Source organism: Tursiops truncatus, chromosome 14 (assembly GCF_011762595.2).
Source record: "Tursiops truncatus isolate mTurTru1 chromosome 14, mTurTru1.mat.Y, whole genome shotgun sequence".
Taxonomy (NCBI): domain Eukaryota; kingdom Metazoa; phylum Chordata; class Mammalia; order Artiodactyla; family Delphinidae; genus Tursiops; species Tursiops truncatus.
The window spans coordinates 50958883-50985692 of record NC_047047.1 but is presented as its reverse complement, the minus strand read 5'-3'; the positions used below and the strand labels follow the sequence as shown (position 1 = coordinate 50985692).

Below are 26810 nucleotides of genomic sequence, written 5' to 3'. Positions count from 1 at the left end.
AGGGAGATGACTTAATGTCAATTTGGGGGACATGAAGTATTGTCGGGGGCCCCAATAACGGACTGAGGCCAGCTCAGAGGGCCGGACCTGGGGTGGACCAGGGAGCTAGACACTCCTGGGTTATACAGCTTGAAGTGGGGTTCAAGTTCCCAGAATGGGAGGTGTCTGGGGGCTCAGGCAAGTGGGAAGGGAATGCTTTGCGGGGCCTGGAATGATGGCTGGGAGAGAAAGGCGGGGGGCTCTGAGGGAGAGTCCGGGGGATTTGTAAGATGGTGTGAAACTGTGATGGAAAGCCTCAAGCCCTGGACAAGTGAAAGGATTTATTGAGGTGGAAGGCAGGGAGGTGGCAGCGGATAGGACACAGGTCACTGATTCTGATCTCCTCTGGCCTGTGTATCAAAGAATTTGACCTGCCTCACCAAAAAGCTGGGGAGACTGTCATCTCCCACCTGGGCTGATAAACAGTTCCCCAACCGGGCTCCTGCCTGCAGTCTCTCCCTCCCTCCAATGTGTCCTCCACATACAGTAGCACTAAAATAATCTTTTAAAAGTCCAGTTGTCAGGGACTTCCCCGGCGGTCCAGTGGTTAAGACTCCGTGCTTCCAGTGCAGGGGGTGTGGGTTCGATCCCTGGCTGGGGAACTAAGATCCCGCATGCTGTGAGGTGCGGCCAAAAAACTTAAAAATAAATAAAGTCCTTCAATGAGCCTGCATCACCTACACCCCCCCCACACACACACACCAGATTTCATCTAATTCCTGAGCAGGGCAGGAAGCACACATAATCAGGCTTTGTCCATCTTTCCAGCCTCATCCATGTCACTTCCCTTCACCCCTCACACTCCATCACACTGAACTACACACAGGTCCTCAAACACAACTTGCTTTTTCACACCTCAGGGCCTTTGTATATGCTCTCCCCACCCTATCCCCCACCTCTGCCTAAAGTTCTTTCCCCAGCTCAACTGCCAACATCCTGGAGCGTTCTGTGAACCTCTCTCTCTACCTGCTACTGTATTTCCACAGTACGCTGAACACAGCACTTCCACGTTGTATCCTCACCATGTTATCATCTGTGTATGTGTCTATAATTAGAGGACAGGACCAGATGGTATTCTTTGCAGCCCAGGAGCTAGCACAGCACCTAGCTCATTGCTGGCATTCAGAAAATTTTCAATGAATGAGTCAATTCACAACTCAAAAGGGCCCACAAAGGAGACACCCTTTAAGGAGTCTGTCCAGCTGACAAAGACCCCCTTTTCTCTTAGAACTGCCCCAGACACCAACTGGACTGTAGGTGGACATCTAATCTGAATTGAGCCAAATGGATTCCTTCTAAGAAAAGAGAAAATAACTCCAAGAAAAGCAAATTTGTTTCTGGAACTACTACATGTAAACTCTGGGGACCGTGCAAACTCCACCATTTAAAATGGACAGTAGAGGACTTCACTGGTGGTGCAAGAATCCACCTGCCAATGCAGGGGACACGGGTTCAATCCCTGGTCTGTGAAGATCCCACATGCTGCGGAGCAACTAAGCCCATGTGCCACAATTCCTGAGCCCACGTGCCACAACTACTGAAGCCCATGTGCTGCAACTTCTGAAGCCCGTGACCTAGAACCCGTGCTCCACACTAAGAGAAGCCACTGCAGTGAGAAGCCAGCATACCGCAAAGAAGAGTAGCCCCCGCTCGCTGCAACTAGAGAAAGCCCACACGCAGCAACAAAGACCCAATGCAGCCAAAAAAAAAAAAAGATAAAAAAATAGAGTATCAATCCTCACGTTTTAAAAATAATTATAATAAAAAAATAAAATGGACAGTAGAAAAAGTCACTGCTTAAAAAAGAAAATGAACTAGCCATCTAGAGGACTTCAGAAAGCTTTCTGATGCCCAGTTCCAGCCCTCCCCTGAGACCATGACAGATTCCTGTCCCGAGCTCCCTTGAGACACCCCTGTTTACTAATAACCTGCCTCCTACTCTGTGTTTGAGCTTCATGGGATTTCTGTTCCTTATAAATTCCTGACCACACAAGCCAACCTTTGCCCTTGGCAGAGTTGCCTGGGGGTTCTTTTCTTCAAAAAACTTCTACTTTAACACATAAATCACACTCAGGCATAAATTAGACTTTAAATCACCATACACATGCAGAACCAGCTACATAATTTATGGGGCCCAGTGTAAAATGAAACTGTGGAATCCTTTGTTCAAAAAGTACAGTTAAAGGTACTAAAAATACTTATAAAGCTTTTTCTTTTCTTCTGCAGTCTCTCTTTTGGCTTGTCGTGGTGTTTATTTGCTATTTAATGTCTAAGTAAATAAAAATTACAATATAAAATCCTTAGCATGAATTTTATCATTTATCTTTATACTGTGCAATGCCCATATAGAGAATCACCACAGTGACTGTATTTCTTGGCTTCTCCCAGAAGATGCAGCCAGCTGGTCACAAGAGATGAGTCCAAGTCGCCCCCAGACACCGAGTTGTCTAATGGAGAACTCCATCAGGCACAGGATACTTCACAGGGCAAGTGCAGACCCTTATAAGCTCCTGAAGATCCCTCCCCGAGACTCAGGCCCAGCAACCTTGACAACTGCTGGGCCCTCCTTCCCACCAGCCCCCAGATCTATGCATTGTACCGAGGCTGGGGTCAGGAAAGCCAAGCCAGGCATCTCCCATTCCAACAGGCTGGCTGATCCAATCCACAGGAGACAGGTGAACCCCAGGGTCTTTAAACCTCCACACTGAGATGTGCCCAGTATCTGGTGGGTGAGAGACCCAAGCTCACCAAGTCACCTGCTGAATGTGCCACGGAGCTGCCAAGCTGAGCAGAGATGGCCACCATTATGCCCAGCCCTAAGATTCTACGGAGCATACAGACCCTCCCTGCATGCACACTGGGCAGAGGGCAGCAGTGAGCACTAGTTGAGGGAAGGGAAGGCAGGGTCTTAGAGCACCAGGGTGCTGGAAGTGGGTGGTCAAGAACCCAACCCAGGGAGATGGGTAGGCTTCGGGAATCAGTACTACGTGTGAGCCAAGGTCCAAGTCCCTGGCACATGCTCCAAAGTCCCACTGGACTTCACTTATAAAGGACACATGCAAATATAAAATTAAGAATTTCCAGACAGTGGCTATAAAGCATTAGACCCCAAGCGCCAGGCTCTTCTGACATGGAGCTCTGTGTGACTGCACGTACCATATACCCGTGAAGTTGACCCTCTACACATGAAAAAGAGTTCTAGACCTTATTAAATAACATAAGAACAAGAAGCTGAGACAAAAGAAGAAAAACAAACTTCACATACATATTAAAGAGCTTTAGAACACCCAGACCCATAGGTCAAGAATACCATTCACATCTCAGTTTGAGGACGAGCTAAAGAGCAGATGTCTCTACTCCCTTCAACATAGACTGTACAACTGACAAGAGGCTGTAATATGTATAGATAAATTGGAAATAGGTTGCTAAGCACTAAGTCAGGCTTTATTCCAAAGTGTAATGCCTTTAGCTAGTCAAAGGGTATTTCATGAAGACAGACTAATACCAGAGCAAAAAAGAGGAGGAGATATTACTGGTTTCCTTTGTCCTAATAACTCATGCTTTTATAGCTTAGAAATTCAACATGAGCTTCACTTCCTAGAGGCTTATAGAAAGAACTTCCTGTTGGCACTGGCTCCAAACAAGGCCTTTCGTATTTCTGGCATCTTTTGCTGGGATAAGAGATCCAGTCGACTTTCCAGAGTATTGGAAACCATTATTCTCTGATCACCACTGTAGACCTCCACACCTCCAGCCGCATCTGCAGCCAGTTGCACCCCTCTGTCAACTTGGACTTCCACACGTTTGTGGGAGACTGTCGTGTATTGAGGGATGGCTTTTTGCACTGCAGCCTCCACCAGGAGGAGGTCCTGCGGCCTGCAGCGTACAATCACCACGGGCTCCAGCAGTCGGAGCAGACCCTGGAGCACGAGTTTATCCAGCAGCCCCTGGTAAAATACTGGGTCTGCCACGAGCCTGCTGAGTCTCAGCTTTGCATCATTCAGCAACTCTGAGACGAGGTCGTTTCGGGCTCTCAGGACTTTCAGCCTTGCCTGATTCCTCATGGCAGACATCTGGATTTTCTTCTGCTGCTCTATCTGCTTCTCTTTCTTCTCATAATACTCCATAATCTTCAGTCGCTGGGTTTGCACAAGGCGTCCCTTCTCAATGCTGAACTCTTCCTCAGCCTTGGCATCTATCTCTTCTGCCTTCTCGTTGGCTTCCTGCTCAATGAAAGCCATCATCTGCTTAATCTGCTTCTGCACATTGACATCACTCAGGGCCATGGCTGCTCCTGGAAAGGGGGGTGGAGGGAGAACTGGTGGGCTCTCTGGTTCCTTTGACTTAGGGCAGAGTTTCAGGAGTGTCTCCAGAGTTCCACATTCTGAGCTGTGGAATGCATGAGGGGAGGAAGGATATAGTCAGAGTCCAAAGGGAAGGATCATGGAGACCATCTATTCATGAATCACTTGGAGGAAACTGAAGCCCAGAGAGGGAAAGCAACCTGTCCAAGGTCATACCCTAGTAGAACAGAGACCCAAACCTGGGTTCCCAGAGTTCCATTTCTACTACGCTCACCACCTTTTTGTCATCAAATAATAATGAGATGATTAGGGCAGACCTCAGGAAGACTTCTAGTCAGCAATGGTTCAATCACAGATAGCAAGTGGAGAGAATGGAAATGCCAAATTAATACAAAAATGGAAAATGTAGGCACATTTTGGGTTGGAGAGGGCTAGGGAGAGTCATAAGAAACTTGTGGTTAAACAGGAAGGTTGCTTTGAAGCAAAATCCAGGAAGGTTGCCTTGAAGCAAAAAGATTTTTAGACCCTCAACTGATTCGAAGAGACAGAAAACTCATAGGCAGATGGTGGCATCCTGGAGAGAACTGCAAGGTGGGAGGGGTTGAAGGTAGTCTTTTAACTGGAAGTGGTTTCCAAACCTAGATGTACATATGAATCACCAAGGGACCTTTCAGAAATACAGCTTTCCAGGCCCCACTCCAGACTACTGAATTAGTATTTCTGCCAGTAGGGTCTGGGAATCCATATCTTAAAAAGACTCCCTGGACCCCCCTATACTGTGGTGGGAATGTAAACTGGTGTACTCACTATGGAGAACAGTATGGAGGTTCCTCAAAAAATTAAAAATAGGGCTTCCCTGGTGCCGCAGTGGTTGAGAGTCCGCCTGCCGATGCAGGGGACACGGGTTCGTGCCCTGGTCCGGGAAGATCCCACATGCCGTGGAACGGCTGGGCCCGTGAGCCATGGCCACTGAGTCTGTGCGTTCCGAGCCTGTGCTCCGCAATGGGAGAGGCCACAACAGTGAGAGGCCCAGGTACCGCAAAAAAAAAAAAAAAAAAATTAAAAATAGAGTTGCCGTATGATTCAGCAACCCCACTCCTGGGCATATATCCAAACAAAACTATAATTTGAAAAGATACATGCACCCCTATGTTCATAGCAGCACTATTTACAATAGCCAAGTCATGGAAACAACCTAAATGTCCATTGACAGATGAATGGATAAAGAAGATGTGGTATATATATACAATGGAATATTACTCGGTCATAAAAAATATGAAATAATGCCATTTGCAGCTACATGGATGGACTCAGAGATTACTGCACTAAACGAAGTAAGTCAGAAAGAGAAAGACAAATGCTATACGATATCACTTATATGTGGAATATAAAATATGACACAAATGAACTTATCTACAAAAAAGAAACAGACTCAGACAGAGAGAACAGACTTGTGTTGCCAAGGGGTAGGGAGTGCGGGGGAGGGTTGGATTGGGAGTTTGGGACTAGCAGATGCAAACTATTATATATAGAATGGATAAACAATACAGTCCTATTGTATAGCGCAGGAAACTATATTCAATATCCTGTAATAAACCATAATAGAAAAGAAAAAAAAAAGACTCACTGGGATGCTTAACGAGCCCAGGAAAATGGTCTATGAAAAAAATAAGACTAGCAATAAAGAGATGGAAAATATTAAAAAGAACCAAACAGAAAATTTGGAGCTAAAGAATACAATAACTGAATTGAAAAATTCACTAGAGGTGTTCAACAACAGACTTGATTATGGAGAAGAAATAAACAGCAAACTCGAGGACAGGCCATTTGAAATTATCTATTATTGTTGGAGAAGCAAATTTTTTTAAAGTGAAGAAAGCCTAAGAGACATATGGAACACCATCAAGTGGATTAATATATGTAATATAGGAGCCCCAGAAGCTGAAGAGACAGAAAGAAAGGAGCAGAAATCTTATTTGAAGAAATAATGGCTCCAAACTCCCCAAGTCTGAGGAAGGAAACAGACACCCAGATTCACAAACAAAAATGAGAAAGGAATCAAATCATGTCACTAAAACAAATCAGTGAAACACAAAGACATCAAGAGAGGGGCAAAAAAAAAGCTACAAAGCAGACAGGAAACAATGAACAAAATGACAATAGCACATCCTTCTTTATAAGCAACTATTTTAAATGTAAATTAAACTCCCTAATCAAAAGCTATAGAGTGGCTGAATAAATTAAAAACAAAACAAGATCCAATTATATGCTGTCTACAGGAGACTCACTTTAGGTTTAAGAACACACATAGGCTGAAAGTGAAAGGATGGAGAAAGATATTCTGTGCTAATGGTAACCAAAAGAGAGCAGAAGTGGCCACACTGATATAAAATATATTTTAAGTCAAAAACTGTCATAAGAGTAAAAGAAGGACATTTTATAATGATAAAAAGGTCAATTCACTAAGAAGATATAGTAACTATAGATATATATGCACCCAACATCAGAGTACCCAAATATATAAAGTAAACATTAACAGAACTGAAGAAAGTAATAGTCAGGAACACAGTAATATTAAGAGATGTCAATATCTCACTTCCAATAATGAATAAACTATCCAGAGAGAAGATCAATAAGGAAACACAGGACTTTAACAATGATATAGATCAAATAGACCTAACAGACGACACAGCAAAATATTCCACCACCAGCAGCAAAACACACATTTTTTTCAAGCACAGTTTTAACACTCTCCAGCATGGATTACATGTTAGGTCACAAACAAAGCCTTAACAAACTTAAGAAGACTGAAATCATACCAAGTATCTTTTCTAACCACAATGGAATTAAGCTAGAAATCAGTAGCAGAAGGAAAAATGGAAAACACAAATATGTAGAAATTAAACAACACTCTCTTGAACAACCAATGGACCAAAGAAGATATCTAAAGGGAAATCAGAAAATATCTTGAGACAAACAAAAATGAAATACACATACCAAAACTTGGGACGCAGCAAAAGCGGTACTAAGAAAAGTTTATAGCTGTAAAAGCCTACGTCTAAAAAGAAAGATTTCAAATATGCAACTTAACTTTATACATTAAGGAACTAGGAAAAGAAAAACTAAGCCCAAAATTAGCAGAAGGAAGGAAATAATAAAACTTAGGGCAGAAATAAATGAAATAGAAAAATGGAAAAGAATCAATGAAACTAAGAGTTAGCTTTTGAAAAGATATAACTGACAACCTTTAGCTAGACTAAGAAAAAAAGAAGACTCAAATACATAAAATCATCATACTGATGCCACAGAAATAAAAAGCATTGTAAGGGACTACTCTGAACAACCATGCACCAACAAATTGGAAAACCTAAAAGAAATGGATAAATTCCTAGAAACATACTACCTACCAAGGCTGAACCATGCAGAAATAGAAAATCTGAACTTATCTATAACTAGTAAGGAGATTGAACCAGTAATCAAAACCTCCCAACCAAAAAAAAAAAAAAAAAAAAGCCCAAGACCAGATAGCCTCAAAGGAGAATTCTACAATTTTTTATTTATTTATTTATTTATTTTTGCGGTACGCAGCCCTCTCACTGTTGTGGCCTCTCCCGTTGCAGAGCACAGGCTCTGGACGTGCAGGTTCAGCGGCCATGGCTCACGGGCCCAGCCGCTCCATGGCACGTGGGATCTTCCCAGACCGCGGCACGAACCCGTGTCCCCTGCATCGGCAGGTGGACTCTCAAGCACTGTGCCACCAGGGAAGCCCTCTACAAAAATTTTTTTAAAAATTAATGCCAACTCCTGAGAACTCTTCCAGAAAACTGAAGAGGAGGGAACCCTTTCAAATTCATTTTAAGAGGTCAGCATTATCCTGATACCAAAGCCAGAAAGACACTACCAGAAAAGAAAACTGCAAGCTAATATCCCTGATGAACACAGATGCAAAAATCTCAACAAAATATTAGCAAACCGAATTCAATAGCACATTAAAAGAATTATACACCATGACCAAGTGGGATTTATCCCTAGAATGCAAGGATGGTTCAACATACAAAAATCAATCAATGCGATACACCACATTAACAGAAAGAAAGATAAAATCACATGATCATCTCAGTAGATGCAGAAAAGGCATTTGACAAAATTAAACATCCTTTCATGATCAAAAAAAACGAACTAGGAATAGAAGGAAATTACCTCTATATAATGCAGATCATATATGAAAAGTGCACAGCTAACGTCATTCATACACAACAGTGAAAAACTGAAAGCTTTTCTTCTAACATCAGGAATAAGGAAGGCAAGGATGTCCACTCTTGCTACTTTTATTCAACATAACATTGGAAGTCCTAGCTACAGCAATTAGACATAAGAAAGACAAAAAAGACATCAAAATTGGAGAGATACAAAATCAACATATAAAAAGCAATTGTTTCTATACAATAAAAATGAATAATCCAAAAGGAAAATTAAGAAAACAATTCCATTTACAATGTCATCAAAAAGAACAAAATACTAGGAATAAATTTAACCAAGGAAGCTAAATAGTTGAACACTAAAAACTACAAATCACTACTGAAAGAATTTAAAGACACAAATAAATGGAAAGACATCCCATGTTCATGGATTAGAACACTTAATACTGTTCATACTACTCAAAGTGATCTACAAATTCAGTGCTATTCCTATCAAAGTCTCAACGGCATTTTTTTAAGAAACAGAAAAAACAATCCTAAAATTCATGTGAAACCACAAAGAACCCTGAATAGCAAAAACAATCTTGAAAGAAAACAAAGCTGGAGGCTTCACACTCCTAACTTCAAAATATATTACAAGCCTACAGTAATCGAAACAGCATAGTACTAGCAGACAGATAGACCAATATAACAGAATAGAGATCCTAGAAATAAACCCACACAAATACAGTAAAATAATCTTCAAACAAGGGTGCCAAGACTACACAACGGGAATAGTCTCTTCAACAAATGGTACTAGGAAAACTAAATATCTCATGCAAAAGAATGAAATTGGACCCTCATCTTACATCATATACAGAAATCAACTCAAAATGGATTAAAGACTCCCGTATGATCCAACAATCTCACTTCTGGATATTTATCCAAAAGAACTGAAAACAGGATCTCAAAGAGATATTTGCATTCCCATGTTCATTGAAGCTTTATTCACAATAACCAAGAGGTGGAAACAACCTAAATGTCTACTGATGATTGAATGGATAAAGAAAATGTTGTATATACATTGAATGAAATATTATTTTGCCTTAAATATGACAAGGAAATCCTGTCATATGCTACATAATGGATGAACCTTGAGGACATTATTATGCTAAGTGAAATAAGCCAGTCACAGGAAGAATACTGCACGATTACACTTAAATGAGGGATCTGAAGTAGTCAAATTCACAGGAGCAGAAAGTAGAATGATGGTTGCCAGGGGCCAGGTGGAGGGGAATTAGAAAGTTGTGTTTAATGGGTATAAAGTTTCAGTCATGCAAGGTGAAAAAGAGATCTGCTGTACAACAATGTGCATATAGTTAATACTGTACTGTACACTTAACATTTTGTTAAGAGGGTAGATTTCATGTTATGTGTCTTTTACAATTAAAAAAAAGGGGGGGCTTCCCTGGTGGCGCAGTGGTTGAGAGTCCACCTGCCGATGCAGGGGACACGGGTTCGTGCCCCGGTCCGGGAAGATCCCACATGCCGCGCAGCGGCTAGGACCGTGAGCCATGGCCGCTGAGCCTGCGCGTCCGGAGCCTGTGCTCCGCAACGGGAGAGGCCACAACAGTGAGAGGCCCGCGTACTGCAAAAAAAAAAAAAAAAAAAAAAAATGCTGTCCCAGAAAGATGCACCATTCACCAAGCTTGGTGGAAAAACAACCCCGTGTTTCTGACAAAGACCAAGACTTCGAGTTCAACCTTACAAACTGTCATTGGAAGTTAAAAAGAAAATGATTTACCCCACCCATTCCCACTATTTTAGGATGTAATTTTTCTTAAACTGCACTTTTGTAAACAGAGCAAAACATTCTCTGCTCCTAAATAAGACAAGTCCATTAAATATTTTTTAAAAAGGGCTCTCTGGGTAACCCTGCTAATCACCAGCTTTGGAAGCCACCATGAATGAAAGCAGAGAGAGTAAGAGATGCAGGAAGTCCCAGGTTAAGTGTGTAAAGGAAAAAATGTACCAGACAAATCCTTACCAGTCCACTGCCAAGGGCCAGCCTTTGCTCTGGCGCCGGGCGTCTGTAGGCAGAATGTGGAACTTGGAACACGCACTGGAACCTGGCACTGTTGCTTCCTTCTTTCTGCAGACCCTCACAGTTTGACCAGGCAGCTCGAATCCAAAGAGCCAGACTGTCACTGGGGAAGGCGGGCCAAACCAGCCAAAAGGAGGCCAAGAGGAATTTCCTTGGCACAGAGGCCTCAGCTGGGGGCTACGCTTGCATGCCCAGAATCTCAATTAAGTTGGCACATGGTGGGCCTCAGCTCTGGGGTGGGCTCACCTTAACCAAGCTGTCAGAAACAGGTATGTATGTGAACCCAGGCAGCCAGTTTATTAAGTTACTAGTGAAAAATACAGCTGTCATGTTGGCAGGTCATGGCCCTCTTTTCCTGTATGTGAGTCGCCTGGGAAGCCAAATCCAAAGGTTGTTTTAGTGAGAAACCAGAGCAAGCAAAACTTGCCAGACAGCCTTTCAGAATGCCACACCAGCCACAGGGGCTGGCATGCTCCGGTCCATCAGGGAGGACATCCTCTCCAAGCCCAGACAGGGCTTAAGGAGGCATCGCCGGCTTCCACAGTATGGTTGCTGGAGTAAGACTGCTGGAATTCAGATCCTACTTCTGCACTTAACATTTGTATGACTTTGGGAAAGCAGCTCGTGCCTTGAAGCCTCAGTTTCTCCATCCGTAAAATGGAAATAATAATAGCATGCACATCATAGGATTATTGTGAGGCTTAAATGGAAGAAGTGAATGTTTAGCATACTGCTAAGCACAAAGTTAATCTTCACGCTTGGTAGTTACTGTCATTATCAGCATCACTAGTACTATATTATTACTAGCTCTTCCCCTCCGCTTTAAGCCTCATCACAGTCACTCTCTGTGTGTACAGAGTACTTATGACTGATTTGATTTCCACTCCCTAAAATAAGTAGAAACACATCCTAGTCTTGCTTCCTTATATTAAAATTAGGAGCCCTGCACGGAGTTTGGGAACCTCCCGGCACTTTGTGGCACATTCACCCATGGTCTCAGGTGGCCAGCCATATCCTTGGTGATGGTAGGTAAAGTCCTGGAATTCCAGGGCTCTTGGGCTGAGGCTGGGGTAGAGTCATCCCACAGCCTGTCACAGTCTCTGAATCTGCAGTCCTGAGTTCTCATACTTCTTCTGACTCCCACTTCTACTCAGTCTATCAGTGCTGGGACTTGAAGGCAGCTGCAGGGTGGGGCAGGGCTAAAAGTCAGGAATTGAACAAGTAAGTGTCTCTGCATGAACTCGGGTGCCCGAGTAATGTGTCTGGCAGATGTAACTTCCAGTCTGTCTGGGATGGGGATTATGAGCCCACTTGAGCCTGTGGCTTGAACAAAACAACAAAACGAACTTAAGAAATGTGAAACACACGTGTCGGCTCTTGCACAAGGGCACAGGATTCTCCATTCAGATAAGGCAGGCTTGCACTGTAAGTGGCATCCACCCTGCCCATGTTTGGGGCTGGGGGCAGATCTAGAGCTCTCCAAGACAGTCGTACTCCCATAAACTATTCAGTACTGGGCTTCCCTGGTGGCGCAGTGGTTGAGAGTCCGCCTGCCGATGCAGGGGACACGGGTTTGTGCCCCGGTCTGGGAAGATCCCACATGCCGCGGAGCAGCTGGGCCCGTGAGCCATGGGTGCTGAGCCTGCGTGTCCGGAGCCTGTGCTTCGCAACGGGAGGGGCCACAACAGTGAGAGGCCCACGTACTGCAAAAAAAAAAACAAAAACAACTATTCAGTACTAGGGTTTCTTCATTGCCCCCCCAGACACATCAGGCTCAGTCTTACCTAACAGCTCTTGATCTTACAGTTCTCTCAGCTACAATGCCTTCCTCTGCTCCTCTCCACTTACCTAAATCCCACCTACATCTTCAGCCCAGTTTGAGCCCCACTACCTCCTTGACCTCTGGACTCCTCCTCAAAATGACAGCATGGCCTATTTTCCAGATATAATTCAGAGCTGGATTCGGAGTCTTCTGATGCTCTAGTTACCTTCCTTCCTCCAGGAAATTCCTTGAGGACAAGAATCTCTTTCTCTAGCAGGGGCTGGATGCAGACAGGCACTGGTTAAACATGAATTGATTGGATTAAGGCCCTGAGGCTGGGGCGGGTGTGTGTGGGGTACTTTCTTTTTTACTGTGAAATGTAATACACATTCAGAAAAGTGTATGGCTTAATGAATTATTATGAGGCAAATATCCTGTAACCAGCACCCGGGTCAAGCAGCAGGACATTGCCAGCATCCCCAGAAACCCCTTCTTACGACCTTAGGGAAGAAGACATTTCAAAACTGATGATTTTGTATTTGTAGGTATAAGAGGCATTCTTAGAGGAAGTGTGGGCTTGGAAATGTCTCCTCCCCGGCCTCACCTGTGTGATCCGGTGTGCACCTTGGGGAATCCTCGTCACCATTAGCGGGAAGAAGGGGTGGCAGGCGTGCTTGGTGGGCAAAATGTGTCCGTCACCCTGAAGCCCTGCCCAGACCCTGAAGCAACTGTTCCTCATTCTAGCTGGGATTTGTAAGTAAGTCTGAGGGTGGATGTGTCTGGGTGTGGGCTCCGTAACCCTGGCTGAAAGAGAAGCAGCGCCAAACCAGGGCCTCCAGACACTCAGACATTACAGCGTGAGGAAGGGAAGGGGCTTTCCAGAGCTCGGAGCATGGGGCAACTTGCAGGGCCCAGGAAGTGGGCGAAGCAATTTAGAATACTAAATTTAAATACTAAACATGTGGGAAGGGGGACTTCCCTGATGGAGCAGTGGTTAAGACTCCATGCTCCCAAGGCAGGAGGCTGGGGTTTGATCCCTGGCCAGGGAACTAGATCCCACATGCATGCCACAACTAAGAGTTCTCATGCCATGACTAAGGAGCCGGTGAGCTGCAACTAAGTAGCCCACCTACTGCAACTAAGGAGCCCACGTGCCACAACTAAGCAACCAGCAAGCCGCAACTAAGGAGCCCATGAGCCACAACTAAGGAGCCCACTGGCCTCAACTAAGGAACACACATGCCACAACTAAGGAGCACACATGCCACAACTAAGGAGCCTGAGAGAGTCACAACTAAGGAGCGCACTTGCCGCAACCAAATAAATAAATAATTTATAAATAAATATGTGGGAAGGGGGCATTCCCTTTTCTGTCTTTCAAGAAATATTTGTTGAACATCTACCATGTGCCAGGCACTGTGTAGACACTGGAGATAGAGAACAAGCAGACACCAGCCCACCTCCCAAGCCTACGACGTCATGAGGGAGATGTACAGGTAAACAGGAAATCACACTACAGTGTGATCTGTTAGGAATCAGCAGTTCCAAGAAAGCTAAGCAAATGAAGGGATCCAATCCCTAAAAGCCCCTCCCCAGCTCACCATGGGCTCTTTTATAATGAACTTCTCTGCAACCAGGTAGACCATGTAGTGGGTGGTTTGGGACACACCATTAGTGACCACACATGTTTTAACTGGAGGCAGGTCACCTGGAAAAGGTTAGCTAGTAGACAGTATTCGTGAAGGAGGATTTATCCAAATAGGCAAGAATCGATCAAGCTGTGATGGATACCTGACTCGAAGCAATACCTTGGGGTTTCCAGAGAGGACTTTGGTTCAGAAATATGGAAAGGTACCTGCACCCAACATGGGATGTGATAAAAGCCAGGAGAGCACACAGGCTGTGTGGCCACAGGCTTCAGCTGAAGGAGTCGTCCTCTGAGCAAGGGGTCAAGCTGGGAGGGAGAAGTACAGATGGGCACTGAAGAACAAACAATTCTGAGAAGCAGGAAGACAGAGTGAGATTGTCTAGACAGGGAGAACACTGTGGGCAGAGACACCGTACTGGGAATGTGTAGGAGGTCTGAGTGCAGAGAACAGATTGGTGTGGCAGCAGACAGGCCTGCAGTGGCAGTGGGAGTGAGTGATGTCTAGAAAGACGGAGTTCAACTGGGGAAGGTTTGAAATGTCACACTGAGAGCTGGGACATTAGGCTAAGGAGCCCTATCAAAGGCTTCTCAGTAGGGATGTAACTTGGCCATACCTGGGTTTAGAAAGATTAGCCTGGTGATGGTGGAGGCAGGAGAGCCTGGCTGTAAGTAAATGCCGGGTCGAGACTGCATGGGTGAGGGCTTGGACATGAACACGAGATGGAAGGAGATGTGGTACAAGAGCCAGCAGGTTTGATGACTCAGGGACTGGCCCTGGCAGCACCTGCTGCAGCTCCACCCACAGGGCTGAGCAGCTCAGCTCAGCGTGAAGATGTGGGAAAGCGGGTGTGATGCACCCTGCTCCCTCCCGAGCCAGCTGTGGGGAGACAAAGCAGCAGCCAGAGAGTTCATTTGGTCTGAAAGTAAAAGGAGACACCCAGAGCGGAAATCAGAGAAGTGTCCATAAAGCTTTATCCCTGCTTCAATTGCTGATAACTAAGGGGCCACATACAGTTTTAATCTAAGAACTCCATCCCAGTGGCAAAGCAGGCTTTGGTTGGGGCTGGAGAAAGCTAATGCCACTACAGGCAGGCAGGTAATATAAAGGAGAGAACCGGGCAGGGTCAGAAACATTTCTCCCTAAATAATTTACATTAAGAATTCACAACTTAGGGCTTCCCTGGTGGCGCAGTAGTTAAGAATCCACCTGCCAATGCAGGGGACATGGGTTTGATCCCTGGTCCAGGAAGATCCCACATGCCGCGGAGCAACTAAGCCCGTGCGCCACAACTACTGAGCTTGCGCTCTAGAGCCCGCGAGCCACAATTACTGAGCCCATGTGCCACAACTACTGAAGCCCGCGTGCCTAGAGCCCGCGCTCCGCAACAAGAGGCCACTGCAATGAGAAGCCGGTGCACTGCAATGAAGAGTAGCCCCCGCTCGCCACAATTAGAGAAAGGCCGCGCGCAACAACAAACACCCAACGCAGCCAAAAATAAATAAATAAAATAAAAAAATTTATATATAAAAAAAGAATTCACAACTTGATTTCTCCTTTTCAAACGTCTGCAGGAAGGTTACTTCAAAGGAATCAAGTTCCCCCCAAGAGCAATTTGCCACAAAGTTGCATAGCTAAAGGTTTTCAGTGGTGGTTCCCCCCACCTGCAAAAAAAAAGGCCCTTCTGTTTCATCCCTGCCTAAAGGGCCCAGGCTTCTGCTGCCTTTTGGAAATGGGGACTTGGGCACAAGATCTGATATTTTAGAGAAGCCGGAAATCCCATTTAAAAAGTAAAATCCATTTATCTTTTTTCTTTGTCTTATTGTGGTAAAATACACATAAGTTTTTATCATTTTAACCACTAAGTAATGTTCAGTGGCATTAAATATATTCACATTGTTGTGCAACAGACACCACCAATCATCTCCAGAACTTCGTACCCATCAAACACTAACCCCCATTCCCTCCTCTCCCTAGTCCCTGGCAACCACCTTGCTACTTTGTGTCTATGAATTTGATTATTCTAGGAACCTCACAGAGGTGGAATCATTTAATATTTGTCCTTTGTGACTGACTTATTTCGCTTAGCATAATGTCTTCAAGATTCCTCCATGTCATAGCACTTGTCAGAATCTCCTTCCTTTATAAGGGCTGAAGAACACCATTGTATGTACACATCACATTTTGTTCAGTCATCAGTGGACATCTGGGTTGCTTCCACCTTTTGGCTATTGTGAATAACATTCCTCTGAATGTGGGTGTACAAGTATCTGTTCAAGTCTCTGCTTTCAATTCTTTGGGGTACTTACCTAGAAGTGGAATTGCTGGATCACATGGCAATGCTGTTTCCTTTTTTGAGGAAACTGCCCCACCATTTTCCCCAGTGGCTGCACCATTTTATAATCTCACCAGCAATGCAACAAGGGTTCCAATTTCTTCACATCCTCACCAATTTTTGTTATTTTCTGGTTTTTTGATAACAGCTTTCCTAATGGGTGTGAGGTGGTACTCATTATAGTTTTGATTTGCATTTTCCTAATGATTAGTGATGTTGAATATCTTTTCACATGCTTATTGGGCATTTACATATTTCCTTTGGAGAAATGTCTATTCAGGCCTTTGCCCATTTTAAAAATCAGGTTGTTTTTGTTGTTTAGTTGTAGGAGTTCTTACAACTTTGTGGTCCTGAGCACTCAACTCCAGCTGCCAGCCAGGTAGCCACTCAGCAGAGCCCCTAGGGCAGGGTTTTTCAAAGTATGGGCCGTGAAGCCAAATGGAATAGAAAACCCAGAGTTCATTACAGGTAGTTAAGTTTAAGTGTTGTTCTGTCAAACCTTTGTTAAATATATGATATATATGTACATACGTATTCTGGTTCACAATGAAAATGTATGGGTTACTGTGATTTGCTGTACAAAACATTTGGAAAACACTGACTTCATGTTAATTGAATCCACCCTCCTTAGAAAACAACCATCGTTACTCAAGCAGACCCTTGTAAGTTCTCCCACAATCGATTTATCAAAGTATTCGTCCCCCAAGACAGGCCCCCTTTAAGGTGGGGATGGGGGTGGGTGGGAGTGGTCTGAGATTCTGGCTACAAGATGTATAAGCAGCTTATATGGCTAATATCTATTGAGTGTGTCCCACGGGCTGCTCGGTCACAGGACGTCACGGGATGGTAACCAAGGGTGGGAACCAGGCTGCCCCTGAAGTAGGAGGCCTCTCTCTGGCTCGGATGCCCCCACGGGCCATAGCTGGTGTCATGAGAAGTGCGCTGGACGGAGCATCAAAGGTAAAAGTTTCGGTCCTGATGTCACTCACAGGCCGGGTGATCTGGATAAAGGTTCACAATCTGCCTGAATTCCATCTGGATAAAGACACAAAGCCTCATCTGTTTACAGAAAGGGTGTTAATGAGGAATTTTGTGAAAGCCAAAGGATGTGAGGAGTGAAGAAGCTTTGTAAAGTGCTAGGTGAACGTCAGAGGTCGTCATTCACAAAACACCACCCCAGTCATCCTGTCCTTCCCAGAACTGCACTCCCAAGCTGCTTGGGGGGTGGTAGATGCGGGCCAGCAGTCAGCCCAGAAAGCCTCCAGGGGCCAGAGGGTGGGTTTGAAGTCGGCGAGGAGCCCCAGGACACAAGCCCTTCAGAGGGAGCTGGCCGGCCAAGCCTCCAGCCTCTGAGCCAGAGCCAGGGACAGGCCCGAGAGCAGATGCTCTGCTAGTTCAGGGACATCAGGAACGTTTGGTACCCGTCCCCGGATCAGGGGATGCATTCAGATGCCAAGCGCTCCTTTAGTATTGACTTAACTCTCACTGTGATAGTCCTGACTGGCTTCACCTCTGCTGAGAGACACAGCTCAACCCCAGACGCAGCGAAGGTACTGGTTGGCGAGGAGGAGAGTGTATCCACCCAACTCTGTCCCTCACCATGCATAGTGACTTCCACAATGACCTGGTTGGGAAAAGTGCTATTTCTGACCCCCTCTGCACTCATCTTAACGCTTCACCCAGAGTCTAGTACATAGCAGTAGCGTTAAGCATTATGTGTTGGACCCACAGATGAATGGATGGGTAGTGAGGAAAGAGTCTCCCGTATAGACTGTCACAATCCTAGGGATTTGTAACTGTCTTTCAGATGAGGAGAGAGGAATATGAAGATGGAAGAGGTGCTGCAGTGGCCTGCCACAAGGGGGACACCTCCTCCTGTCCCACCCACATTCCTGCAACACAGAGCTCAATAAGAATTTTTAAAATCTAAATTATTTAAATGAATTTGCCCAGGGTCCTCTGGTTGAGACTATTCTACTCAGAGAGGTGATTTGAAGTCCCAGGCAAGGCTCTCACAATCCTAACCTACACCCCACTCAGGGATGACACTTGACATAATTAATGACCAACCAACCAAAATAGTCCTGCCTCTGCTGGAACAGGGTCTTGAAGGCCTCCTTCTCTGCTGGGGGCATTATCCTTTAGATGTTGAATCAGAAAGTCAGAGGGAGCCAGGGAAAGGCCTAGGTTGACTGGAGCATGGTGGGGGTAGAGGTGGGTTCAGGGTAGGAAGCATTTACCAACCAACATAAAATTATTTCAGGGACTTCCCTGGTGGTGTAGTGATTAAGAATCCACCTGCCAATGCAGGGGACATGGGTTTGAGCTCTGGTCCGGGAAGATCCCACATGCCACGGAGCAACTAAGCCCATGCGCCACAAGTACTGAGCCTGCACTCTAGAGCCCACAAGCCACAACTACTGAGCCCGCATGCCACAACTACCGAAGCCCACGTACCTAGAGCTTGTGCTCCGCAACAAGAGAAACCACCCTAATAAGCCCACGCACAGCAATAAAGACTCAACACAGCCAAAAATAAAAATTAATTAATTTTAAAAAAATTATTTCACTATCATTGTAAAGGGGTTGACAGTTAGTCCTGTCCCAATGACATCTGCTGGAAATTCCTATCTTTAACTGAAGGTCTCAGGAATGCAGAGTTTAGGATACAGCTATGGTGTTTTTTTGTTTTGTTTTATTCCATTAGTCTTTTTCTCTTTAGTTTGGATACTGCTATGTCTTCAATGTCACAGGTACTTTCTTCTACAGTGTCCAATCAGCTGTTAAGCTCAGTCAGTGAATTTTTCATTTCAGGTATTGCATTCTTAAACTCTAGAAGTTTGATTTGGTTCCTTTTTTAAAAAATTTTATTTATTTATTTATTTTTGGCTGCATTGGGTCTTCGTTGCTGCACACAGGCTTTCTCTAGTTGCAGCAAGCGAGGGCTACACGTCGTTGGGTTGTGCGGGCTCCTCACTGCGGTGGCTTCTCTTGTGTCCCCTGCATTGGCAGGCAGATTCTTAACCACTGCGCCACCAGGGAAGCCCTTGGTTCCTTTTTATATCTTCCATTTCCTTCCTCCCCATGTTCCCATTTTCCTTTAAATCTTTGGGTTTATTTCTAATTCTTTTTTAAGTCTTTGCCTGCCAATTCCATTACCTCTGTCATTTCTGGGTTTGTTTCTATTGATTGATTTTTCTGGTTACAGTTCTCTATTCTTTACATATCTAGTGACTCTTGACCTTCTGAAATTTATGTTGTTTAATGTCTTTATTTTGTTTTTGTCCTTAAAGAAATGATGAAATTTGTTTTGCTCAGCAGTTATCATAATAGTGGATAAATTCGTTCTATATGAGGCTTGGGGGTCTAGAATTGCTTCTACTTCAGGGCTAATTTAGCCCTTCTACTAATGCATAACCCTTCTGGAGTTTCTACTGATTTCTTTGGACATTCAATAGGTCTCTTCACATTGGCTGGTTGAAACTCAAACATCCCCCAGCCCTGTGTGAGCCCTGGGAGCCAATCAGCTCATGTTCCCTGGCAGTTCTTTGCCTACCATGGTGGAGTTTCACTCTATGCACGAGCAACTTAGTATCAGCAACGGACTCAAGAGGACACTCCCCCCTATCTGGTACTCAGCCTTGAAAAGTCTCCTCAGCCGTCTCTTGGACTCAGCAAGATCACTATGGTCAACTTTGGTTCCCCCTTACTGTGCTGCAATTCAGAAAGTACTTCCAGCAGAAAGGGTAATTAGTAGTAGAGCTTGCCTCATTTGTTCCTTTCTTTCAGAAATCACAGTCCTGTGCTATGTTCAATATCTGAAAACAGTGATTTCATATATTTTGTGCAAGTTTCGAACTGCTTACATTAGGAAGGTATATAGGTTGAACGTGTCCCCACAAAATTCGTATGCTGGAACCTAATGCCCAAAGTAATGGTCTTAGTAGGGGCCTTCGAGAGGTGAGTAGGTCATGAGGGTAGAGGCCCCATGAGTGGGATTAGCGCCTTTATAAAAGAGGCCCAACAGAGTCCCTTTGCCCCTTCTGCCATGTCTGCAACCCAGAAGAGGGCCCTCCCCAACCATGCTGGTACCCTGATCCTGGATTTCCATCCCCCAGAGCTATGAAAAATAAAGTTCTGTTGTTTATTAGCTACCCAGTTTGTGGCATTTTGTTATAGCAGCCCGAATGGACTAAGACAGAGGTTGGTCTGGTAGAAGTGGGAATCTCTGCTCCCACTGCAGGAAGCACATTCAATATAGCGATCCACTCCTCCAACCTCTTCTCAAGAGGCTGCGGTGCGAGGAACAGAAGCTGTCAGGGGCTAACTGCACAGCAAAGGAACCTCCAAGGACCATGCACAGCACACAAGATCGTGGGCAGGCTGGTACAGCTGCTCAAGACTGTCTTTCCGGGAGCCACGCCCAACACACGCCTCAGGACCTGCTCTGATGAGAAAATCACTTCTGGTGTCATCGCTGCCACCAAATTCTAGACAGTCAGTGTGTACGGCAGTCACTTCTGCACCAGGAACTCAGTCACACCACAACCAACACCACCACCCACCCTGTGTGCCACTTCCTGTGTTTAGTACTGAGTTGTGTACCCAACACTAAAGCTGCAACCTCCAGAAAGCGTGCCCTGTATTTATTTAACTCTAGTCACTTCAGCTCTTGAGTCTGACAATGAAAGCAAGGGTCTGTAACTTTCGGCTTCCAGAAGGGGCGATCTTTTCTTCCTACCATGACTTACGAAGTGGGAGATTTCCCAAATTCAAAACGTGCTTATAATACTCAGTGACCACAACATCCACCGTGCAAGAACAATCATAAATGAGACTCAGATGGTTGTCTGGCACTCTTAGTACTGAAGCCTGGAATAAAGTCATTAATTTCATTTCTGGAAGAGGGATCTATGATCCAGCCTCCTTTGGACCTTATAAGAGGTGGTCACTCCCAGATCATATGAGTATTCTGCACCAGCAACCTCTAAAGAAGTGTCCTTTTCATGATTCAGCAATGGGGGCAATGCCATCAGGTATAACGACTGGTCTCCTGACCTAGGCTGCAGCAAAAGATAGTTAGGAATGAAGATCGGAAAACATTATTAAAGATGCTTGAGCCCAAATTCTCAGAGGCTGGGGTTTACTTCTGAGTTCCTGGTATGTAATGAACTGGAAAAAAGAGATCTAGATGCATTCTAGAAACATAACTAGAAATGAAAAACAAGTGAGCCAGATTTATTGGATTTTTTTTATCATTCTGATCATTAGGAACCATTGACCTTTAAGAAATTGCTGCAGTGTTTAAGCCATTGGTATCTTAGCTAAAAAAAATGTGCAAGGTATATTACATCTGAGCCCTAAGAGAAAAGGATGCAGATGGGAGCTTTAGTGGTGGGAAGGAAAAGAGGAATAGGTATGGCACATAGCATGATGCTATGATCGTGGGACAGGTGAAGTCTGGGAAGCAAGAGAGCTCTGGGGAATGAAGAGTCTGCAGTCTGCAAAGAGAAAAGAAGCATGTATGGAGACAAGAAGCATAACTGAAGAGCAGAGGGGACGGGGTAAAAGGATGATAACCACTTTACCTCCTTACCAGTAACTCTAAGAAGGAAATTTGAAGGGGGCAGAGTGTACCTACTGTCAGCCAAGAATTAGGGGTTCACACCAAGCATGGATTCATGTACTGACAAACCAACTGACTGAAATTTGAAACAAATCATAGATTTGACTTAGATCCTTCTCACTTCCTTCTTCCCTTGAAATCTGCTTTTCCTAAAGTTCTTTATTTCTAGTATAGCTTGGGGAGGCCTAGAAACTTTGACTGGTGGGCAACAATCCAGATGTAATAGATATTGCTGGTCGCCTCCCCAGCATATTTTCCCCAGATGCCTGCGATGCCTGCCGCCCGCTGTGCAGGAACCATAGAACCTAAGTGGGATTAAAATCCTGGCCTTGGGGTGGGCCCTGATAGGCCTAATCAGGATAGTCCCAATCCCTTGTCACAGTGATGGTTTCAGGGATGGCCAATAGCCCAGGCCTAAGGCAACAAGCGTCTGACATTCTGCTGGCCACCATGATGAACTCAGCTAATCTGATCAGAGAAAGTCCAAGACTTTTGTGCAATCAGTGAGTCAAGAGAAGCTCTTTCTCCTCCTGGGCAGTGTGGTGTACGGGTGGTAATGCCTGGACCTGGTACAACCATTCTGTTTTCAAGAGAGAAAGCAACCTAAGTAGGAAGCTGGCCCAAAGAGAAGAGAAAAACTGAGAGAAGTGAAGAAAAAAATAGATCCAGAGTTTTGATCAAGCCATGCCCGAAGCTTGAGCTACTTCTGTATGTTTCAGTCAAAGAAGTCCATATACTCCCTTTGCTGTTGAAGCCAGTTTGGGTTGACTTTCCTATTACTTGCAACCCAAAGCATCATGACACCAAATGATCCATTGGAATCCAGTTTTCCATTTTGGGGGTGAATGTGAGGGAACACAAACAAAATGACAGAAACTTAATGTCCTTCTAGAGATCTACTCTCAGCTTGATTTAGGCAGTTGGTCTCATGGTTAGGCACCAAGAGGAGATGGGAAAGTTTTTAAAAGTAAGGAAGAAAACTAAAATAAGGAGGATAAAAACAGAGGAGATTAAAAAGGAATGGAGAGAAGGAATATGTCAATGGAATCATACGTCAATGGATAACGCCTCAGAGGTATCCTAGCCCTTCCCCATGCTGTGTTACCAAGCCCTGTGGACTTGGTCATCTAAATATCCTGCTAGGGACTTCCCTGGTGGCACAGCAATTAAGAATCCACCTGCCAATGCAGGGGACACAGGTTCGAGCCCTGGTCCTGGAAGATCTCACATGCTACGGAGCAACTAAGCCTGTGAGCCACAACTACTGAGCCCACGTGCCACAACTACTGAAGCCCACGTGCCTAGAGCCCATGCTCTGCAACAAAAGAAACCACTGCAATGAGAAGCCCGCACACCACAACGAAGAGTAGCCCCCGTTCACCGCAACTAGAGAAAGCCCGCGCACAGCAACAAAGACCCAATGCAGCCAAAAATTAATTAATTAAAATATCCTGCTACCCATGGCCTCCTCTTCATTTACACAGCCATGCCTGGTTCAGACCTTCGTGACCTCTCTCCTCACTTCCTCTGCCTTCACTCTCGTCCCCTCTAAATCCACGTTCTCACACCACTCCCAGAGTGATCTTCTCAAAAGACAGCTCTAAACTTGTCATTTCCTACTGAAACTTTTAATGCCTCCTTCATGTGGAACATGGGAAGTAGCATGAGCTCAGAAGACTGACCATTTTGAAAGCCAGCTCTGCCACTTACCAGCTACATGACTTTGGGCAAATTTCTGAATTTCGCTGCACATCACTTATCTCAACTGTAGTGATAATACTAACATAGTCAAGATTCCCTTGGTTACCAGTGACAGAAAACCAACCCACACCCACTAGGCAAAAAGGGAAGGGGGACTTGTTAAATCAAGTGACTAACTGAAGACCAGTAGGTACGACAGGGTGCCAGGGATAACCAGAAATAGGAACTCGTGAATATCCTGTGAGTCTCTTCCATTCTTCGAGGTTCTGGTGGAGCCCTGCATGCCCGGGTGGGGCCCTGCATGCTCTTAACGTGGCTTCCAGAGGCCCATGGCCTGGCAGCATCACATAGTTCTCAATTACATACAAACCAGTTGCCCTGCACCACTAATCCTGCATCTGTCCACCTACATGGCTCACCATTCCCAAGAAGTTGTGTGCTGTTCCTTCTTGCTGGGGGGCAGGGCTGTCTTTCCTAGGCATTCTTATCTTACTCCTATTGGCCTCTTAACCCCCAGGCCAATGACACCCTTCTGCAAATCCTTCCTCAGCACATCTAGAGCTAGGTACTAACAGCCTCCCTGCACTTGCCGAAGACTGTTCTTTATCCTGGATCACAGCACTGATCACATTATATAGTAATTATTTGTTGAGATCTGTTTGGTCCTTCCAGCTAACCCATCATTGGGCTGACCTGGGCATCTAGGATAATTCTCCTGTCTCCCTCCTACTCTACATTCAACTGGTGGAATCAGTCCAGAGCTCAAAGTGCTCCTGGCAGTCAGTCTTGGCTTTTCTATGGGCCAAAGGGATGAGGTCACCGTCATCAATGAAGTCACCACTGCATGATTCATCTGACAGCAGTTCCCCACTTGGAGTGTTCTGATATTCCCAGAGCTTCTCCCAAAGCATCAGAACCTGGAGTCCCTTCCATTTTTCAAGGTTCTAGAGCTAATCCTCCAGCTCTCTGGATCCCTGGTAAATATCTGCCGCACTGAAAAGCAGCATGAGAACTGAGAGGCTGGAGTCCTCAGTGGGGGAAGCCTCTATCCTCCAGTCCTGGGACAGACCTCATTATCCCTCGAAAAGGCCGTCCCCATGTCTCTAGCAACTGCTTCTCCCCTGGCCCAAAGCTTTTGCCAGGATCTCTCAGGACACATTGTGAAGAGCCCTAGCGTTCTCAAAGGTGAGCCCTGACCTCACCCTTATGGATGAGCTCACATTTATAGATGAGAAAGCAGAGGCCCCAAGAACAGAAGTGGCATATGCTCAAGGTCACACTGCTAAGTACCGTCAGAGCCAGACCCAAATGCCCTCTCTAGGCTGAGTGCGCCCGGTAGCTCCTTAACCTCTCCTGATAGACCCTCCTTTCACAATCCCAGTCCCAGCAAATGCTGTCTGAAGAAGTAGTCCTGTAGGCAAAGGGGGCAAGTGCTCCTTTCTTCCCCTCTAGAAGGAAGTGGCAGAGACTAGTCTTGAACCAAGATCTGACTTCAAGGCACTGAACTGCCTTCCTTAACCTGTCATTCAGTACATAAAAAATATCTTCCAGATTCACTGCATAACCTAAAGCAGCTGGCAATGTAAATACCCACACTCAGACACAAATGGAGGGGTCTGGTGAGACGTTCAGTGGGACCCCACAAGGAACTTCCAAGAATCCAGGAAGTCTTGCAGGACAATGGAAATCAGATTTGGGGTTTGAGAGTTGAGGCCTGGGAAGTGTGGCGTGAGGACATAACTGAGCATTTCCCAAAGTGTGTTCCAAGTCCTTGAATGCTGGAATTAGCTGGAAGCCTTTGACATAACCAGTTCACCTCTCTGCGTCTCAATTTGCTTACCTGCAACCTCAGGGAGATCTAAGGGAGGTGGTCCAGTTGACCTCTGCGGTGCCTCTCAACACAGCATTTTCTGATCCTGTGAACTGATGAAAGGAAGCGATTTATCTCCTGTCAGCAAGGGGAGGGAGGGTGTGGTGGCTACGTGCAGAGTATTCTCCCCCCCCACCCCCCCGGCCCCAGGGCCTAAAGTTAGAAGCAGCACTGTTGGCGAGTGAACGCGACCTAGCCTGACGGGTGTTTCCAAGCAAGCATCGCCCAGGCAGGAAGACAGGGGTGGTTGCCTGGATCACAGGCCGCGTCTTAGAGCTCTAGAGTGTATCACTCCTCAGGGATCACAACCTAACACCTTCGAGGGACACTGGGACTGTAAAGGGGCCTCAGAGAATGTCGCCTATAGGGGGAGCAAAGGTACACCCGCCGCATCCAGAGTCGCAGAGTCTCCCTTCTCTGGCTGGTGCGGGGGTGCGTCAGTGGTTCAAGATGCTGTAACTCCCTTAGACACCAGTTTTGTAGTAAATGACTCAAGCTCTGCCGTGAACAGCATGGGGTGGTGGGGATGGTGGGAGGCGGGACGGAGCAGTAAGTCAGGAGTCCCTACTTTCCAGCTCAGGGACCACCGCCACCCCTCCCCCATCACCCCTTGCGTGAGAGTGAAAATTTTTTAAAAATTAAAAAAAATTTTTTAACTCTCTTGCCCTTTCTTCCTTCCCGATTTCTAGTTCTGTTGTGCACTTAGAGGCCGACAGAATGGATCCTGCCTTCCGGGTGGAGTTTAAATATACGTAAATAATTTTTCATGACTATTGCGTCATCATAAGAGTCGTCGCGGTTCCCCAAGAGGCCTCCACGTCTTCTCTCAGCATCGGAGCCTGTGGACGCTTCTGGGCGTTGCGCACACTTTCGCGAGGAGCCCTCGCCTCCTCGCGAGCGCTGGTCGCTCGGCCCCCTCCCCCAGTCTCACCTTCCTCCCCGTCGCTCCTCCTCGGCTCCTCCTCCTCGCCCCCTCCCCACAGCCCTCGCGGGGAGTCAAGCTAGGGTGAGCCGGCAGGGCCGAGCTGCGTCCGCGGGCGGGGCGCGGGGCGCGGGGCGCGGGAGCCGGCAGGCAGGCGGGCGGGCGGGGGCGCGGAGCCGGCAGCCCGCAATCCGGGGAGGCGCCTGGGCCCGCCCTCCTCCGGGGCCGAGCGGGGAGGGGGCCCGGGCCGGCGCTGGGCGGGGAGAGCCGCCTGGCCCCTCCCCTCCGCCGCCCTCCCCAAAGTTGCCGTCTCCCCCGGGGCC

General features: G+C 46.0%; 1 protein-coding gene across 3 annotated transcripts; it reads right to left on the bottom strand.

The window, feature by feature from the left end:
* Nucleotides 1–2339: 2339 nt before the first annotated feature.
* On the bottom strand, nt 2340–26635 carry ATP6V1E2 (ATPase H+ transporting V1 subunit E2). 3 transcript variants are annotated; one of them, XM_019942676.3, is made up of 4 exons: nt 26497–26635; nt 25536–25618; nt 10569–12328; nt 2340–4428 (listed from the first exon to the last, which is right to left on the bottom strand). In XM_019942676.3, exon 4 carries the CDS (start codon nt 4323–4325, stop codon nt 3645–3647), a length of 681 nt encoding a protein of 226 aa, XP_019798235.2. In that variant the 5' UTR covers nt 4326–4428; nt 10569–12328; nt 25536–25618; nt 26497–26635; the 3' UTR covers nt 2340–3644. The 3 variants fall into 3 exon arrangements, with proteins under 3 accessions (XP_019798235.2, XP_019798238.2, XP_073647767.1); XM_019942679.3 differs by having other exon boundaries at nt 2340–4333; XM_073791666.1 differs by lacking the exon at nt 10569–12328.
* Nucleotides 26636–26810: the final 175 nt, after the last annotated feature.

Bases quoted from the DNA above. Each gene is read 5' to 3' on its own strand.
- ATP6V1E2 (XM_019942676.3), bottom strand. From the start codon at position 4,325: ATGGCCCTGAGTGATGTCAATGTGCAGAAGCAGATTAAGCAGATGATG.